The sequence below is a fragment of the Acinonyx jubatus genome, chromosome E2 (assembly GCF_027475565.1).
Source record: "Acinonyx jubatus isolate Ajub_Pintada_27869175 chromosome E2, VMU_Ajub_asm_v1.0, whole genome shotgun sequence".
Lineage (NCBI taxonomy): Eukaryota > Metazoa > Chordata > Mammalia > Carnivora > Felidae > Acinonyx > Acinonyx jubatus.
The window spans coordinates 26,991,584-27,010,988 of NC_069396.1; the positions used below are offsets into that span (position 1 = coordinate 26,991,584).

Below are 19,405 nucleotides of genomic sequence, written 5' to 3' on the forward strand. Positions count from 1 at the left end.
AACTGACTGAGCCACCCAGGCGCCCCACCCCATTCTCTGACCTTTATAGGCAGCCATTCTGATACATTTTTTTTGTTTCAAAATGAGCATTCTTTTGCACGTTGTTGTTTTTAACTCACATAAGTGATACGGTGTTACTACCTCCTCTGTTTCTTACATTATTGCTAAAAACTGCGTTTTTAGATCCATCCATGTGGCTGTGTGTCTGCTGTAGGGATTCATTCTATTCTCCCTGTGATGGACCCTACCTCCCCTTTGCCACCAGCTCCTTTCCACTACAAATAATGCCATAAATAATGCCACACACCCGTCCTCGGTCGTGTCCCTTCTAGGCATGTAAGAGTGTTCCTCTGGGGTCAATAACCAGGAGCAGGATTGCTGGATAATGAGCAGCAGCACCCCATTTACTCCAGGCCATGAAACCTACACCCTACACAACCTCCACAATGCCCCAGGAAGCCAGCATCCATAGTATCCAGCTTCCTATCATGCGTCCTCCAGTTTAATAGGGATACAATGAGGTCCCTCTGTCATCTTAATGTGCAACTCTGTGATCACTCATGACTTTAAAATTTGTTTTAAATTTTATTTTTGAGAGAAAGAGAGAGAGAGAGAGAGAGGGTGAGCAGGGCAAGGGCAGAGAGAGAGACACACACACATACAGAATCTGAAGCAGGCTCACGGTCTGAGCTGTCAGCACAGAGCCTGCCCCGGGGCTTGAACTCATGAACTGTGAGAGCTCATGACCTGAGCTGAAATCGGACGCCAACCGACTGAGCCACCCAGGAGTCCCTTTTTTAAAAAAAAAAAATTTGGGGGGGGGGCACCTGGGTGGCTCAGTCGGTTGAGCATCCGACTTCAGCTCAGGTCATGATCTCTTGGTTTATGGGTTCAAGCCCCGCATTGGGCTCTGTGCTGACAGCTCAGAGCCTGGAGCCTGCTCGGATTCTGTGTCTCCCGCTCTCTCTGCCCCTCCCCCACTCGTGCTCTGTCTCTCTCTCTCTCTCTCTCTCTCTCTCTCGCTCCCTCTCAAAAAAATAAACATTAAAAATTTTTTTAATTTTTTTTAATGTTTGTGGTCACTGATGACTTTAAATGTGTCTTCACATGCTAAATTCTTACTTTTAGATATTGTCTTCTCTGAAATTGCCTTATAAAACCTCAGCCCATTTTTCTGTATTAGGGAAGTATCCTTGCTTTGATTTGCAGGCCTTCCAGATGTTAATCTCTGGCTTCAGATATTGCAAATACCTCGCCCTATTCTGTCCCATGCTGGCTAACATCGCCTATGGTGTCTTCCATGGAACAACAACAAAAAAACTCCATAATTTTGATGTACTTAAACTCACCAGGTTTTTGGTCTGATGTTTCGCGCTTATCGTTTTTTGTTTGAGAAGTCCTTCCTTGTCCTGAGGTCACAAAGCTATTTTACTGCATTAACTTTATAGTTTTGCCATTTTGTTTAGAACCTTTACTCTGCCTGGAGCCCATCTCTGGATGAAGAATTAGATATGGATCCCGTTTTATTTTTCTTCATATAATAAGCCAGTTTTCCAACACCATCATCACACCATCTGTCCCTTACTGGTGATGCCACTAATATTGTGTCTTAAGTCCCCCAGGTGTATATAAGTCTGCTGCTGAGCCCTTCATTCTCTTCCACTGGCCTTAATGCCTCTCCCTGCTCAGACCCCATGTTGGATTTACCATGATGGCCTCGTAATATCTTTCTACCAAGTCTTCTTTCCATGCCCTCTTTCACTAAGGGTGACCAGCTATTTGAGGCCTATATGCCTTCAAATGAATTTTAGAGTACATTTTTGGGAAGTCTAAACAATCCTTTGGAATCTATTAGAACTGTATTGTATTCATAGGTTAATTTGTGAAGAACTTTTGTCTTTCGATATTAAGTTATCCATCTGGCACAGAGCCAGTATGTCTTATTTCCTGTACATTTGTTATAATGTAATGAAAAATACAAGGAATGAAGAAGCAGGAGCAGAACAGGAAGAACCAGCCATGGAGGCATGCTGGAGGGGGACCCTCCTTGCAGCACACAGATGGCCACTGCAGCCCAGGGCCTGAGAAGCTGGTGGCCCAAGCAAAGCTCTGGCTTAGTCACTTTCACGCTGGGCCGGGGGTCCGGGCACTGGGCTCTCTGCCATATCTCTTGGAAGCCTCATCCATTCCGTGGGGCAATTACTGCTCTCCCTGCTTTATGGGTTCAGTAGGTGAGGAATTGGACCAAGGCCAGTTGCAGAGGAAGAACTTAGTCCAGACAGGCTGACCTCAGGCTTTGTGCTTTTAATCATGGTGCTGTCTACCTCCTAGTTTGCTACTGGATCACGTGGTGATAGTGGAACCCCATCCATCCTCACCGGGCCTTGGGGTGCCTTTTGGCCATCACTCCACCTGGCCTTAGTACATGCTCAGCTGGACACTCAGAGTCACTTTTGCAGTGACCCCAAGTAATGACGGACCCCGGCCCCCCTGCCCCTGCCTGGCCCTGGGGTAGACAGCCAGCTGGAAAAGAAACACATCCCTGCCATCGACCACGTCTTCCCATCTTCCCTCTCCAGCTGCACCAGGAAACCCTGCGCGTTTGGGACTCGTGGTTTGGCTGCCCCCACGTCGGACTGGGAAAGCCAGAGCCCGGGGTTTCCGCTGAGACTCAGGGACCAGGACTGAGGCAATAATTCTTGAACCCAGGAAATGCTCTAGGAGGAAGCATCAGCAACCCAGAGAAGCCTCGCTCTGCATCAGCCCAGCTTGGAGAATAGCCTTGGGCAGGTTGCTAGACGTCTCCCGGCCTCCATTTTCTCCTCCCCACATAGGGCTGGTCTACTTGGCAGAGCTGTAGAAGGAATCTGGAAGGGATTTTTAAGGTTCACACCTCTCCTATTTTACACACAGGTTGCAAAGGTTCCCGTTTCACACAAGGGTTCCACCTGATCTTTCTGTGAGCCTCAGGGGTCTCTAATTCCTGCCGTGTCTGTACCCGGCACTTTACTTTTGTCCCTTCACTTAATGCTCTCAAGTCGGGGCAAGAATTTGATGATTTTCGTTCTATGGATGGGGCACCTGAGGCTCAGAGAGGTGAGGCGACACACCCAACATCACACAGCCCCTAAGTGGCAGAGGCAGGCCTGTCAGACAATGAAGCAGCCATGGAATACAAACGTTTGCCCTCAGAAACTCTGAGACTTTGAGGTAAGAGGGCCACGACCTTCAGCGTGAGAAATTGGTGTCAGTGAAAGAAAGTAAGTCCCCAGACCCACCAAGTTTGTCCACAAAAACTGATATACTGTGGCCCGGCTGATGCAAGGTCCACACCCTAGAATTTCCCTTCCAGGAACACAGCGACTTGCATAAAGCGAGGGCCCCTGCCTTCCTGTCTTTCATCTGTTTGTTGGGCGGGAGGAGGGAGAAGGGAGGGCGTCCACTCAGCATAGTCATCGGGGAGCAGGAGATGGCTGGCGGCCCAGAGGCTGTGGGGGACGGTCTGATAACAATAACTTCTCACCTACAGCAGGTGCTTGACCTTGGCCAAGCCCACTGGGGAGGGTGGGGGTGAGTAGGGAAGGTGAGATGTCCCCAGTGGTTCGGAACTCAAGGCTAGACTTGGGGCGTGATCGTGGGCGTGGGGGTGGGCCAGGGGGCTGCTGTCTTTCTGTCCCCTCCACTCTTTTCTTTCTTTGTGTTGGTTTATCTGTTAATTCCCTCTCTCTAGCTGGCTTTCTCTCTCTCTTATCTCTGCCTCTTTTGTTTCCTACTGAGGAAACCAGCAACAGTTGCGAAATGGAGGCCCAGCCACGGGCCTGGCCTGAGACACTCCCCTGGCTCCGAACCATGCAGGCTGATGCCAAACTCATACATCCATCTATTCAGACAACAGATATTTATTTGGGGCCTGAAACGTGCCAGGCTCGGGCTGGGCTGAACCGGTGAATGAGGCTGATGGACCTGCTTGATAGGAGCTCAGGTTCTGGGAGCAATGCCTGCCCTCTCTCTGCTCAGCCCAGCCCTCTCCCCTGCCCTGCCCCTCGGCCCTCAGGTGTGCGGAGCTCTGGACCATCTGCCTTCCACCCCACTATGACAGCAGATCAGAGGTCAGGCCACACGTGTGGCGGTCAGGGTGGGGAGGGGAGCCTGCTTATGGTATCCCACCCACTATTGAGTAAGTGGCCTTCTCTGAAATTCGGTGTCCCCAGACAGCTGGAGGGTGGGTGGCCCCCGGTGGCAGGGGCTCCTGCTTATCTATCCATAGATAGACCCAAACCTCTAGTGCACAACTGTCCAAGTGCCTGAGAACAGGCAGCCAGAGGGTGGGGTTGTGAGAGGGTGGTGGTAAGAGGGAGAAGAGGAGAGGCTGGGACTCCTTCAAGGGGCAATTCTGATAACAGAGTCCCCTGTGACTAAAACCAGAGGTGGCCAATGGCAGAGATGAGCTGTTTTGCTCGGTAGGCAGGAGGTGCAGGTACAGGTACAGGTGAGGGCACCTGCTCTATGCTGGCAGCGGTCTTCAGACTCTCGCAATCCTGGATTTGTGGACTCTAGGACCCACAGAAGTATCTGGACGGAACCACTGAGGCCAGGTGGTCCAAACTGGCCCCCATCACCTCCCTTCCCCAGCCACATTGTACAAACATAGAAACTGAAGGCCAGAAGGAGGCAAGGAGCAGCCTGAGTTCACACAGGGAGTCAGAGCCGAGTCCACAATGTGCGGCCGGCTCCCAGCCTGACCCCAGGGAGGCCCCCTATTCTTGAGACGCGGTGTGGACCTGGTCAATTCTGGCAGTGCCAGAAGAGGAGGCCACGGCAGTCCGGCTGGGGAAGTAGAGCACGGCGAACCAGCAGAAGATGAAGACACCTGTCAGGAAGGAGAAGGACTGGATGAGCTTGGGGTCGGACCGGCAGGGCGCTGGGCAGCCTGGCTGACGGCCGTCCGGAGGAGAAATCTCTCCACTGCAAAAGCTCAAGAACGTATGGAAAAATCAGGCAAAAATGAAGCCAACCCCTGAAAGAGAACCAAATGGAAATCTTGGAAATGAAAAACGGAGGCCATGAAATCACGTATGCGTACATCTATCACAGAAAAGAAAGAGCAGATAAAAGCATTTTCAGACATACAGAACAGCCACCACTATAGTGACCTTCCTTTACCCCCCTCCACGAAGGATGATTACAGGATGCACCCCAGCCAGAAGAAGGGGGAAGGTGGGAGCTATCAGAAGTGTAGCAAGTACAGACATTGATAGAAAAGTTAAAACTTTGTGTGTGCTTAAAAGAAATTTACACCACAAGTTTTAACCACGATAAACTATTGAGAAGCGTTCAAGGGCAGCTGAAGTGTAGGGACTGTTGCGTTTGGGAGGAAGAAAGATGGACTGAGACCCGCACACTCAGCTGAGACAACTCGGTAGGGTGAAGCGTTCAGGCGTAAATATTAAGAGCAACCTCCAGAAGAATAATGATATAATCTAGTTTCAAGGTGTGTCCCTCCCCAGCCCCAGATGTTCCAGATGTGGGCTCCTGTTTCTTCCCCCGGGGATCGTCTCAGAGAGCCTGCTGTTGCTGACAGAGTCCGCACAGACCGAAGGCCTACTGTGTCCCCCACAAGTACTGTCTCAGGTACTCATTATGAAGTCTGGTGAGATGCCTGGGTGGCTCGGTCAGTCAAGCGTCTGACTTTGGCTCAGGTCATGATCTCACGGTTCATGGGTTCGAGCCCCGAGTTGGGCTCTGTGCTGTCAGCGTGGAGCCCACTTCGGATCCTTGGTCTCCCTCTCTCTCTGCCCCTCCACTGCTTGTGTTCTCTCTCTCTCTCTCACTCTCTCCCTCAAAAATAAGTAAACATTTTAAAAACTTTAAAAAATAAGATGGGGGCGCCTGGGTGGCTCAGTCGGTTAAGCATCTGACTTCTGCTCAAGTCACGATCTCGTGGTCTGTGCGTTCGAGCCCCGCGTCGGGCTCTGTGCTGACAGCTCAGAGTCTGCTTGGGATTCTCTCTCTCTCCTCTCTGCACGTCCCCTGTACTCTCTCGCTCTTTGTCTCAAAAATAAATACATTAATTATTTACCAAGCTGTGTGTATGGCACAGTGTGAGGAGCGAGGAGGATGGGGGGACCGTCACCCACACCCCGGGTGCCTTCTCCTCTGCTGGGAAATCAGAGGGAGGACGAGGTGGGGAGCAAGGAGCACACCTACCCATCGTTTCCTCTGCTAATCACTTCCTTCTGCCAGCACAACTCCTTACAGACTGTCCATGTCATGTGGCCATCACATCACGTGACCCTGCCCTACAGGTCACAGCTGACCGGACCAAGATGGCTCAGTCTGATCCTTGACTCTCCTAAAAACACGGACCGGACTGAATCAGAGCACCCTCCCTAGACAGAGGTCACAGAGGGTGGAAGAAGCCGTCTGCGAGCCTGGGTAGGAAGGGACAGAAGCGACAGAGGACAGAAGGGACAGACAGAAGGTGAGAGACTACACGCAGCTCCAGAGAAAAAGATGGAGGTGGTATCTGCTTTGGTTTGGGTGGCTTTTCCTGATTCTGGTACCCGTTCCCACGAGGCCGGTCAGCCTTCCCGTCCTGGGGTCCTTGGGAGAGCCCTTGATTTGAGCCAGCCTGAGTGGAATCCTGTTTCTCGCCGTCTGCCTCCTCCCCGTGCCCCCAAAGCACCCCCTTGCAGGTGAGGCAACCCGCCACCGCCCTGGCCCGGAAGCCTCACCTTGCAGGGAGTTGAACAGCGCGAAGACATAGACGGTGGATCGGCCCAGGGGCGTGAGGATGGCCAGCCACCAGGTCACACCCACCAGGCTTGAGAGGCCCAGCACGGTGAGCACTCCCTTCCAGTTCGGTCCCTGCTCCTTGCCTGCTGTGGCAGTCGACAGAGTGAAGATCTTCCAGGCCACCAGGCCCAGGACCACAGCGCTGAAGAGGCAGGTGATAAGGAAGTAGCCATGGACGGTGACGTAGAGGGCAGAGACGGCGGTCTTCTCACGGAACCAGCACCTGGAGGCAGTAGATGGCCCCTGGGATTGGAGAGGTGGCCCTGTCCAGCAAGCCCCACGCAGTCTTCCCTAACTGACCTTCTGTGCTCAAGAAGACTCCTTCCCCCACTGCTACCCACCAACCCCCTATTCTCCTGGGAAGGGGCTGTCAAAAGGCTCCTGTCTGCCATCTCTTTAGGCCAGCGAGGGCAGGGGCACCTGGGTGGCTCAGCCGGTTGAGCGTCCGACTTCGGCTCAGGTCGTGATCTCGCGGTTTGTGAGTTTGGGCCCCATAGTGGGTGCTGACAGTTCAGAGCCCGGAACCTGCTTCAGATTCTGTGTCTCCCTCTCTCTCTGTCCCTCTCCTGCTTGTGCTCTGTCCCTCTCTCAAAAATAAACATTAAAAAAATAATAAAAATAAAATTCTTCCTAGACCAGCGAGTGCAAAGGGGCAAATTTAGGCCCAAAGACATGTTTCATTTGCCCCACATCATGTTGTTAAACAATTGAATTAACAACCACCCTTTAAAAAGTGGGAGGCTTGGCGTAAGCATCCAGATTTCTGCTTCTCTTGTAAAACGACACCCAGCAGCTCTGTGGATGCCCTCCAGAGGGACGATAGATGGGTGTGTGACTGCCAGTCTACTGCAGTCTCCCCCTGGACCACCGCGTGTGCTTATGTTACCTCTCTAGCCCCTGTGGCCCCTGCATTTGAGGTCCTGGGAACAAGACCAAGGCCCCACCAGCCTCTCTTAGCACAGAGCCATGGGCCCAGGGAAGGCATTCTGGGGGAGGCTCAGCTCAGCCCCGTGCAACACGCACTGCAGGGCAAAAGGTGTGAAAGAATATGTTCATCACACCTCATTGTACAGATGAGGAGACTGAGGCCCTGGGAGGGGCCAGGCTAGGCCACACAGCAATTCAGAGGCAGAGCCCAGAGAGAACCAGGGCTGTCACTAATGTTGGGCAGGTTGTATCCTGCACAAGGGCAGCTGGCTGAGGGGGCAGGTGGGGCTGAGCCCCTGGCATGACAGGTTGGCAGAGCACCTTTTTAAATTTGCCCAAAGGTACCATATGGGCCGGTGGTGGCCCAGGCTAGAGCAAGGCATACTGCCTCCGTTCGCTTTCCTCCATTTCAGACCCTCTGTCTCACTGAGCTTTCTCCATCCAGTCCTCAGTTTACCACTCCAGGCCATGAGCTAGCTGGAGGATCCTTTGCCTTGACTTACTCAGTCTCTCTTCCCAGGATTCCCTCCTCTCCCCACATCCCTCTGGCCCAGATATGTGCAGCCAGGGACCTGATGTCACCCCTGCTCCCACAGCCACCACTCACAGCTCCAGCGTGGCCATGTTCTTCTTGTCGCGGATGGCATAGTGGCCATAGCTGTTGGCGCTCCCGGTGCCAATGACGATTAGGGCAGGCAGGCCTGTGCACAACAGGAGGGGCTGCGGCACTGCTGGGCTCCCTTGGCATGTCCTCCTCCCAAATCCCCTCCAGCGGCCCATCCCCCAGGTCCTGAGCCTGTACAACAGAGGGAGCCCCTTCTCTGCCCTAGGCAGCTCTCCCTCCTGTCCCCCTCCCAGGGCCAGCCATGCTCACTGCCTGTCTGAGCTGCACCTACCCCAGCCCACGAGGCTCAGCTTCAGGAAATAGTGCCCAAAGTAGGTGTTGAAGACCTTGATGACGAGCAGGTAGAGGTGGAAGGCTTCCAGGCCCATCCAGGTAAAGGTACAGAGTAGGAAATAGTGGAAGATGGCCCCCCGGGCCCAGCAGGTGGCATCTGATGGCTCACGGCCATGCCCCACATTGATGAAGAAGGCTAGATTCAGGAGAAACAAGCTAATGCTCAGGGCCACGTGGACCTTGGGGGCATCTTCTGACTTGAACCGCTGCCGGTAGAACCTGGGGTGAGAAGGGCCAATGAGAAGCTGCAAGAGGACGCAGCTCCCACGGGGCACCACGGCCTCTCCATTCCACCTCCTCTGTTCCGCCCCTGCCAGCAGCTGGAGTGTGGATGCTGTCCGGTTCAGGTGCAGAAGCCATCTCATGGCCCTCAGGGTCCTGTGGGGTCCAGATCCTGCTGGCCTCATCCCTTGACTCAACGCTCTGGCCAAACTGCATTCCTTGCAATTCCCTGAGCGCATTCTGCTTTTCCACACCTCCTGGACTTTGCCCCTGCTCTTCCCTCTGCTCTCAATGCCTTTCCCTACTCTTCCTTCAAAACTTCCCCGGGCCTTTCCTTCTGAGGAAGCTGTCTCTGACTGCCACTTATTCCAGGCTGATTTGGAAGTTTCCCGCAGCTCACTGTTGCCACCCCCCTCCTCTCTGGCTGTGACCTCAGGCTAGCACAGTAGGCCGGAGCCAGCCTTGCGTGCATTTGGTTGAGTGAGTAGATGGACTGCGGGACTGGGCATGGGTGCAGGAGGCTGGGACGTCGTAGGGAGAATGAGGCCCGGAGAGGGCCGGAGGCTCACTCCCTGTCCGTGGAGTTCACACTCTGAATTCCTAGCAAACAGATCCCCAGGGCTCTCACTGGAGGGATGAGAGCCCAGGGCTGCCTGGACAGGAGCATGAGGCATAATGTGCATCTCACTTGAGACGCCAGGGCCCACCCTCGAGAGTTGGTGACGATTCCTTCTGGCGCTCCAAGCCGGGCTCACAGGGTCCAGCAGCGCGGCCAGCTGGCAGGTCATGCTCAGCTTGTTGGGGATGGGGGCTGTGTCCCAGGCGGGGGCTTGGTTGGGGACAGGGGTGGCACCGCTCACACTCACGGCTTGCTCTGAGACGGAGGGAGTGGGGCTGCTGGGGGCTGCAGCCCAGGCCCGCATGGTGACAGAGGCAGAGAGGCACGTGGAAAAGGGCAGTCAGAGGGCCCCAGACTGAGTCAGGAGACCCCAGGGCTGCTCCAGGTCAGTCACGGGTGGGGAGGCTGGGGTCCAGGGCAGGCTGGGGCATGTGGCTGCTCCCGCAGGCTCCTTCAAGCCCACAGTTCCTGTGGGTCCCTCGCCCATGGCCTGGACCCAGAGAACCTGAGCACAGGCCAGTGATCTCTGCCTGTCGGGCACCCACTCCTCCTTCTGGAACGGGTTTCCCTGAGGAACCCCCTTTCCCGCTCTCAGCCCTGCAGTTTGGCTGAGGTTAACCCTTTGTTAGTTCAAATAAAAGCAGGCACATGACCTGGCTTGGCCAATCAGTGTAACCCACCCCTTGACCACAGTGACCTGTTCCATCATGGGCAAATGGTTCAGGTTAGAGCAAAACTCAACTCTGGTATACACGGGATAAAATTGCATAGAAATACACACACACACACACACACACACACACACACACACGCACAGAGGAAGGAATGCATGTAAAAAATTGTGGAAACTGTATTCTAGTTAGTAGCACTGTACCAATGCCAATTTCCTGGTTTGGGTATTAATACTACAGTTATATAAAATGCTATCACTGGAAAAAACTGTGGGACTCTATGTGGTATATTTGCAACTTCCTGTCAGTCTATAACAATTTCAAAACAAAATGTTAAAAGAAAAAGGCTTTAATTCTGGAACTTCGCTTAGAAAATTCACTGCTTAGGCAGACAAGCCTGGGACTCCCTGAGTGTGAAGAAGCTGCTTGACAAGACTGACAAAGGAGAGAGCAAAGTTGGGAGAAGCAGAGGGAGAGCAAGTCTTTTGAGCCCCTGGATCCAACCGTGCCTGAAGGCTGCCTTACAGGAACCACATATTCCCCGTTATATTTGAGTGACTTTGAGTTTCTGCCACTTTCAACTGAAATAACTCTGACACATTTCAACCCCCAACCCCATTTTACAGATGAGGAAACTAGGGTTTGGAGAGGATATCTATAATGCTGCACAAGCAGTGTACTTTCTAGCCTGTACCTCTCCTGACTTTCCGGACAAGAAGGAGACATGGGGTGGGGGGGGGGGGTCACCCACCTCAGGGCAGCATACAGGAGAACAGTGAAGGCCAGGAAGATCATCGAGGCTCCACAGCCAGCCTGGGAAATGCGAATGAGGGCCTGCACCGTGGCCCGGTCCAAGATCGGCCTCTGTGGGCAACACCCCCGGAACCGGAACCACATCAGTCAGAGGCCAGGCCCCACACATCCCAAAGCCCCTGGCCCCTGCCAGGCAGCTTTGGTGCCTCCAGAACTGCTGGGATCAGGGCGGGTGAGCTGTTACCAGCAGCAAAGCGAAGAAGGTCAGGTGGTCACAGCGACAGACAGTCCTCTTGGCGCTGAGCTCTGTGGAGCAGCCTGTGGAAGACCAGTCTCCTGTTGACCCTGGAGAGGAAGGGAGGAGAACATAGGAGAGTGTATGGGAATATGGGGGAGTGGCAGGGATCTGAGAGGAGGGGAGGGGAACAGAGAGGAAGGAAGGGAGGGGGAGGGGCCCTGCCGGTGGCATTCTGCCCCCCACCTCGCCAAGGGAGCCCGCACTCTCCCTGCCTACCTTTAGTCACATCCCAGAATACACAGCTGAAGGTCATGTTCTGAAACCAGAGAATGGGCATCAGGGTGGAGGCATGGGGCGGTTGGGAGAGGAGAGAGGGCCGAGGAGAGTGTGGGGAGAGGAGGGGAGAGGACAGCGTGCCCCCCCACCCCCCGCTGAGTGCGCATTGGGTAGAAAGCAAGGCTCACCCCGTGGGTCACACAGGACCATGGATTGCACCATTTGGAGTGCCGTGGACCAGCGCGTGAGAGGCGTGGGGCTGTGAGTGGGAGGGTTGCGTGTCTGTGTGCATGTGCCTTTGAGGGAGCACGTATGTGGGTGGCATACTGGTGGGTTTGCCAGGCCCTATGTGCACGCCCAAAAGCACGAGTGGGAGGGGACCCGGGGGTCAAATGGACATTCGTGTGCAGGTGGCATGTGTCCCTGGGCACAGCCGTGTGTATGGTCTTTGCGGCTTCTGCCGGGTGGCTGTGGAAGGATGGGAGGTGCAGAGTCCTATGCGTGTCTGCCTGTGTGCTTGTGGGTGACCACCCGCCTGTCTGCCCCTTAGTAGCAGCCAGGCCCGGACTGGGGGCTCACAGAGGGTGGGCGCTGGTGGGAGAAGGTGATCTCCAAAGGCTCAGCCAGCCTGCTGACAGATATATTGCCCAAACTCAAGCCCACCAGGCGGTTGTTCAACACGCTGCTGCTGTCCTCCAGGCTGAGCTTGGGGCCCTGTGGAGGGAGATGGGGAGCTGGGCTTAGGGAGGGGCTGTCCCAACCAAACGCTGTGGGGGTTCCTGGGAACGTCCAGGACCCATCACCCTTGTCTAGAGAGTAAAGTCTGTGGCTAGGGGACCAGGGGACCGAGGGATCATGGGCGACTTTCCTCCTGCTGCTCCCTGTAGTCCCCTGCCCAGGCTGGACCCCAGTGAGCCCAACACCCCAGGCCAAATGGTTACAAAGCCATGCGGCCAACAGCTCTCCATTGCCGGCCCCAGGGCTCCTCTGCCCACTTAGGTGGAGAGCGTTGGGCTAGAAGAAAGACCATGTGTCCTACTGGAGGGCAGTGGGTGCCTACGGGGGGTGAGCACCAGCCCGCAGCAGCACTCATCGTGCACTATGTCTACACGTGAGTGGATTACACACCTCTGGACAGGCATGCCTGGTACACATTTGCAAGAACATGGGTACCCTCACTTGTGTGGACACGGTCACACAGGAGCACACGCGATTACATACACACCAGGAGTCTGAAAGAATATGCGCATCTGTACATGCACAAGGACACACAAGGGGACATGAATGCTTGGGATACACGTACAGGTCCAACCAAGGACACTGGTGCGTGGGGTCCAAACATCTGAGTGTGTGTGACCAGTGTGAGTTTGCAGTGCACAGACTCCGAGGACAGAAGTCTGGGATGACCTTGGGCTGCTTTAGAAATGTTCTCCGGAGGCTCATCACCTCCTCCATCCCCGTTGGGACCCACAGCAAAGACCCGAGAGAGGGCAAGCTGGGGCACAGGTCCCTGGTGAACGGAGCACTGACCCACTGAGCTGCCCTGAGCCTCCATCAGGCCTCTCCTCACCTTAAAGAGATTCCCTGGACCGATGTCCAGGAGCGTGATGGCCAGCCGGACCACCGACCTGCTGTCCTGCAGGGATTCAAAGAGACTCCGGGGCAGCCGGACTCTGTCGGGGGGCTCATGCTCCTCCTCTGTCACTGGCCTTGGAACCTGTAACCACAGACCCCGCAGCTCCCGTCTTTCCCCCAGGGTTCCAAGACACCTGTCTTGCCATTCCCCTAGTTGGGAGGGGAAACTGAGGCATTGGGTGGAGGGGTGGTGCCCGAGGGCATCACTCTGAGAGGCAGGACACCTGGAGGCACACTGCAAGCTCTGCTCTGTCCAGACTGTGAGCCCCTGGACAAGCCCCAGCCTCATGGACCCTCAGTTTTCCCAATACGGAGAACGGAGCTAACAAGTTGCCTGTGTGGCCACCCGTCAGGGTCAGGCCCAAAGAAGTCAGTGAAGTTCAGTTTACAAGTGTGAGGGAGGGTCGGCCAGCTTCCTGCCAGCCCTTGTAATTACGTAGGGTTTTATGGTGATGGTGTCTGGCTTCTGATGAAGGAATAACTGGAAAGAATAAAGTCCCCCAGAAAGGGAGACCATGAGAGCAGAGGCGGAGAATACAAAACACATAGAATGTGATTTCCCCCCTGCCTGATGACATATTTGGTAAAAGCTGAGAATGGTTAAAATACTAAATTTCATTGGTAACTTGTTCATTCTCTGACCTCACTGGTCCACTGGGCTGCAGCCGGGTCCCAACTGGTCCCGCCTCAAAAGCACCCCGTGGACACTGGAACAGGAGGAGCTAAGGGTAGGAGGCGAAAGCCCCACCTTTGTCCTTCCCATCTGGACCCTTGTCAAAGAACATGGGGGTGATCTCTGGGGCCAGCGGGTGCCCCCAAGCAGAGGGCTCAGCTGCTTGGGTCACATAAATAAAGGGTTGGGAAAGGTCTTCTCTTTCATCACTCCTTTTCCAGACAGACCTAGAAGTACCCTGATGATAGCCAACCTGTCTGCTGCCTGAACATCATCCTCAGCTTCCCTCCTTAAGGGAGTGAAGTCCCTGCACCCAGGACTCCCTGTGCATTATCTCACTTGCTCCCCCCATAACCTTGAAAGTGGGCACTACTGTCACCGTTTTACAGATTGGGGAAACCAAAGCTCAGAAAATTTCGGTCATGAGCTCAGTATCACATTAGCTGGTAAAGGGCAGCGCCGGGATTTGAATCCAGACCAGTGTAAATCTGGAGTCTGCCTGTGGGGCCCTTTGCAGTATGGTGAGGTGTGCCTTTACCTGGTTTCAAATGTGTTCCCTGGGAGGGAGGGCAGAAGGGAACCTCTGACCTTGGAGGAGCCTTAGTGCTCATCTTACAGATGAGGGCTCCGGGGCCCAGAGACAGGAAGGGGTTTCCTGGAAGACACCTAGGGAGGGGGTGGGGAGCCCAGGACTGGAACCCAGATGCCCTGACTCTCAATTTGATGATCTTCCCTATGTGTCTTCCTCCACCCTGGGTAATCTGTCACCAGGATCCACTCATCCCAGTAACTCCCTAGCACCCATTAGCAAAGTGGCAGAGCACTACCAAATGGGACAGGAGAGGGATATAGTTTGGGGGGCACCAAGCACAGACCAGGAGTCTCTCAGAATTCTGAAAAATACGTCTGAGGGAAATGGAGCCAGAAACAGCCAACAGGGACAGGGGCCTCTTCACCTGGGAAGGCGTCAGAGAGAAGAGCAGGTCTTCTGAGATGTTGGTGCTGACACTCTGGACAACAGCCTTCAAAAAAGACGTATTCACTATCCCCATCTGATTCTCCACCAGATGGAACTCGTATTTCAGCCAGTATCTGCAAAGGGCCGGGAATCAGGGACAATAGATAGAGTCTTGCAGGCTGGGATTGCGCACTCACCTGGTCCCCAGCCTGGATGGCGAGGAAGCCACCATCAGGTTCCTGGGGGAGGAGGGGTGACCCAGAATATCAAAGAAAAGACTCTGGGATCACGGCAGGAGAAGCAGGGTGTCATGAGAGCAAGCCAGGCTCGTTCTGGGAGATTCCGGCCAGTAGTCCCTCTGAATAGTTTATGTGTTCGTCTTTTTTGGTAACAATATATACGTAACATAAAGTTTACCATTTTAACCGTTTTAAAGTACACGATTCAGCGGCATCAAATACATTCACAGTGTTGTGTGACCGCCATCGCTATCTAACTTTGGAACATTCTCATCCCTCCAGAAGGAAACCCTCTACCCATGAAGCAGCCATCCTTTCCCTCAGCCCCTTGCAAACACTAATCTATGAATTTGCCTGTTCTAGAAGTTTCTTATAAATGGAATTGTATATCTGGTCTTTGTGTCTGGCTTCTTTCATTTAGCCTGTTCTTAAGGTTCATACATGTTGTATAAGCATGTGTAAGTATTCCATTCCTTGCTATGGATGAATAAAACGCCATTCTATAAATATACCACATTTTCTACATACACTTATCCATTGATGGACATTTGGGTTGTTTCCACTTTTTGCCTATGATACCCAGGGCTGCTTGTATTCAAGTACAAGCTTTTGCTTGAGGACTTGCTTGGAATTCTTTGGGGGTATATACCTAGGAGTGGAATTGCTGGGTCATATGGCAGTTCTGTGTTTAACTTCTCGAGGAAGTGGCAAACTGCTCTCCACGGCTGTACCAGTTGACATTTTCACACCAACGCTCGAGGGCTCCGTTTCTCCACATCCTTGCCAACGCTTGACATTTTCATTTTATGTTCTTTTGTTTGCAATGATGCCATCCCAGTAAGTGTGAAGTAGTATCTCATTGTGGTTTTAATTTGCATTCCCCTAATGACTAATGATGGTGAGCATCTTTTCGTGTACTCAGTGGTCTTTGTATATCTTCCTTATATAATCTTCTGAGTATTTCAAACAGTAGGATGATAATTGCGTGCCATGAGTGCCAACTCACATTTATTGAGTGCTGGCTACATACTGGGAATTTGCCCTCTAAAGGCTGAACTGTATGGGAAATGGCTTATGGGCACTGAACCAGTGTTAGAAGTACAGAGAACACAAAAGTTAATTGCCATTTATTTTATCACAGCCCCTTTGCCATCAGCTAAAAGCAACCCCCACCCCCCGCACCCCCCCTACTCTCCATGGTACTGAAAGATCCCCATGACCAGAGTTCCTTTTCCTAAGCTGGGGTCCTGAGATGTGCTGCCTACCTTTCCTTAGCAACTCTGAATAGGTGAGGGCTGAGGTAGCAATGGGAGAGAAGGGGATACAGCCAGATACAGCCAGATCAAGGCTGTTGGAAAGGAGTAGCTAAGGAGAGCCTGCCAGGGAGACAAAAGGGAGGCTTTATATTGCCCACTATAGAGAGTAACGCATGCAAATATGTGCAAATGTGTTTAGGTGCGGCAGGCAATTAGAACACCATCCAGCTAGAAACGGTGGGTTGAGGTTGTCGAAATCTACTGATTGAGCTACACTGAGTCTAGCTTTTTATTTACCCTTTAAAATTAAAAAAAAAAATTGTGATTTTCATTGTTACCAAATAAAATAAATTCAATATTTTTTGTGCACTTAATTGTATCTCTCTATGTGTGTGTGTGTGTGTGTGTGTGTGTGTGTGTTTAAAAATCTTTGACCTCACAAAACAACCCAATTCACTTAAAAAAATATTTTTTAATGTTTATTTTTGAGAGAGAGACAGAGAGACAGAGTGTGAGCAAGGGAGGGGCAAAGAGAGAGGGAGACACAGAACTCGAAGCAGGCTCCAGGCTCTGAGCTGTCAGCACAGAGCCTGACGTAGGGCTCAAACTCACAAACTGAGATCATGACCTGAGCCAAAGTTGGATGCTTAATCAACTGAGCCACCCAGGTGCCCTGCTCCCAATTCACTTTCTTAAGGGAAGATTTCCTGATCTAGTTTCCAGAGCACTTTTAAAAATTGTTTTAGTTGTGAAATGTAACATAGAATCAAAAAGTCTAATGCATATATGTAAAGTCGAATTTTTAATTACAAAGTTGATACCCATTTAAACATCATATTCTTTGTCTGCTATTAACATAGCTACTCAGATATCTTTGGTTCATGTTTGCGTGATACGTGTTTTCCCACATTGTGCCTGTTTTTACATTGTTAAGTGGTGGGAGTTTCAACAGCTTGCCTTTTATTAACCTCCCAAGGAGGGGATATCTCGATGTTCTCCAGACCTCTGAATACCTAGGAAATTCCCTGAAGGGAGGGGCCCCTGAACTCTTGTGGGGTTTATTTGCCGTGTTCTAGTTCACTTTCATCTTCCTAAGGCATCTTAACTACTTGCCACTTTCTGCTCATCAGATCCAATCAACATGATGTTGTCCATAAAGCAGACCAGGGTGATGCTCTATAGAATATCAGGATTAATACGGTCTCTGTGAACTATATGACAGAGATCAAGAGAATTGACACGGCTCTGCAGTCTACTGTTGGCTTTGCCAGGTAGAAGTAAACTGCTTCCAGTAGCCCTTGAAAATTAGTATGGAAAAAAGTGCATTAGCCATGGAGTAGCTACATATCAATTGCCAAGGGAGGTGTGTTGATATGTTTGAGTACACGTACTCATCTGGGACAGCAGCTGCTAGTGGTGACCACCTGATTAGTGTAAGACAGTCCAGAGTCATTCTCCAACACTCACCTGACTTATGGTGAGGTAAATGGAATTATGGGAGCCATCACCACCCCTGCATCTTTCAGGTCTTTCCTGGTGACATTAATCTCTGCAGTTGTCCCCAGGGAGGTAGTTTGGTTTCTGGTTTACTATCTCGGTTGGGAGAAGACATTCCAAAAGCTTCCATTTAGCCCATCAATGGAATGCCCTTCCAAAACAATTCAATGGAGAAAGCATTCTTTTCAACAGATAGTGCTGTAACCATTGGACCTCTAAATGCAAAAATTAATAACTAATAATGATATAAAGTTAGACATTTACCTCACCCTGTGCACAAAAAACTAACTCCAAATGCATAACCTAATTATAAGAGCTAAAACCATATACACTTGTAGAAGACAACTTAGAAAAATCCGTAGCTAGATGAACATCTCTGATGTGATATCAAACACACACACACACACACAAACACACACATTTAAATTTGATTTCCTCGGGGCGCCTGGGTGGCTCAGTCAGTTGAGCGTCCGAATTCAGCTCAGGTCATATCTCATGGTTTGTGAGTTTGAGCCTCACGTCAGGCTCTGTGCTGACAGCTCAGAGCATGGAGCCTGCCTCAGATTCTGTCTCCTTCTCTCTCCACCCCTCCCCACTTGTGCTCTGTCTCTCTGTCTCTCAAAAATAAATAAATGTAAAAAGAATTTTAAATTTGACTTCCTCAAAATTAAATGTTTTTGATTTTCAAAAGACATCATTAAGAAAACAAAAAGACAAAACATACACTGGGAGAAAATATTTGTAAATCATACATCTGATAAAGGACTTGCATCCAGAATATAGAAAGGATTCTTAAAACTCAATAGTGAGAAGATAAAACCCAATTTAAAAGAAGAGGGAAAGGTGGGCAGGTCAACAGTGGGCAGAGAAGTAGGGGGACCCAAAGTTCTCTTGTCCCTCAAACGCAGCAGTATTGAGGCTAGAAGATTGGGAATTCCAAGAATCTGGGCTGAAGAGTGACAGAAACGTCTCTAGGGGCCCACGGGGACAACTTGGCAGGCCATAGGTGCATGATTGTGAACTGGGAGAGATAAGACAAGTGGTGTAGGAATGGAGGGCAGGGATCCCCTTCTGTGCAGAGACAAAAGGAAGAGAAAGATAGCTGTGGAAGTGTAGGATTGTATTTGGACAAGAGAAAAACCACGGACCGGGGATCGGAAAAAAACAGAAAAAGATCCAATTTCTAACTTTGGGGTTTTCCCCAGACTGGAGCCAGCTGCCCAGTTCACATGCCTGTGGGGAGGGGAACCAGCCCTGGGCTCGGTAGCCAGCTCAGAGGCGCATTTGCGGTCGGTCGGAGAAAGCAATCCCCTCCCTGGAGGGCAGTGGAAGAAGGCAAAGAGCTGTTCCAAGGACAAAAGACCCTGCTTGCACCCACCAGCCAGAGACCCTTTGCCGGCTGGGCGGAGTGGCACTATCCCGGAACCAGGGTGTGCAGGGCGGGATCCTTTAAGACATTGGGGTTTGCATCCCAACATCTGGGAGGAATGGGAGGCTGTGGAGTGGAACTAATGGGCCTGCTCACACCTGCACAGCACTGTGAGGATGGCCTGAACAGAGTGGTTTGGGTCACCCAGTCCGGGGAGGAGAGACTGGGGTGTCACCATTTTTCTTCCCATCACCAACAAAGTGGGGCTTCAGGAACAGACAGGGCTGGCAGTGGAGGCAGAACCTGCCTGCACCAAACC

The 19,405-nt window shown here is 52.0% G+C and overlaps 1 protein-coding gene across 4 annotated transcripts in view; it reads right to left on the bottom strand.

The window, feature by feature from the left end:
• Window positions 1-4,014: 4,014 nt before the first annotated feature.
• ADGRG3 (adhesion G protein-coupled receptor G3) overlaps window positions 4,015-19,405 on the bottom strand; it is a 30,651-nt gene continuing 15,260 nt past the window's right edge. For 2 of the 4 annotated variants that reach the window (XM_027075855.2, XM_053211407.1), the window contains exons 3-13: window positions 14,724-14,859; window positions 13,030-13,176; window positions 12,039-12,173; window positions 11,460-11,499; window positions 11,190-11,290; window positions 10,944-11,056; window positions 9,591-9,806; window positions 8,619-8,899; window positions 8,330-8,423; window positions 6,735-7,018; window positions 4,015-4,870 (exon numbers count right to left, since the gene is read on the bottom strand). In XM_027075855.2, the coding sequence (XP_026931656.2) occupies window positions 4,758-4,870; window positions 6,735-7,018; window positions 8,330-8,423; window positions 8,619-8,899; window positions 9,591-9,806; window positions 10,944-11,056; window positions 11,190-11,290; window positions 11,460-11,499; window positions 12,039-12,173; window positions 13,030-13,176; window positions 14,724-14,859 (1,660 nt within the window). In that variant the 3' untranslated portion in view covers window positions 4,015-4,757. The remainder of the gene's footprint in view (window positions 4,871-6,734; window positions 7,019-8,329; window positions 8,424-8,618; window positions 8,900-9,590; window positions 9,807-10,943; window positions 11,057-11,189; window positions 11,291-11,459; window positions 11,500-12,038; window positions 12,174-13,029; window positions 13,177-14,723; window positions 14,860-19,405) is intronic. The other 2 variants (XM_053211408.1, XM_053211409.1) reach the window with 2 other exon arrangements.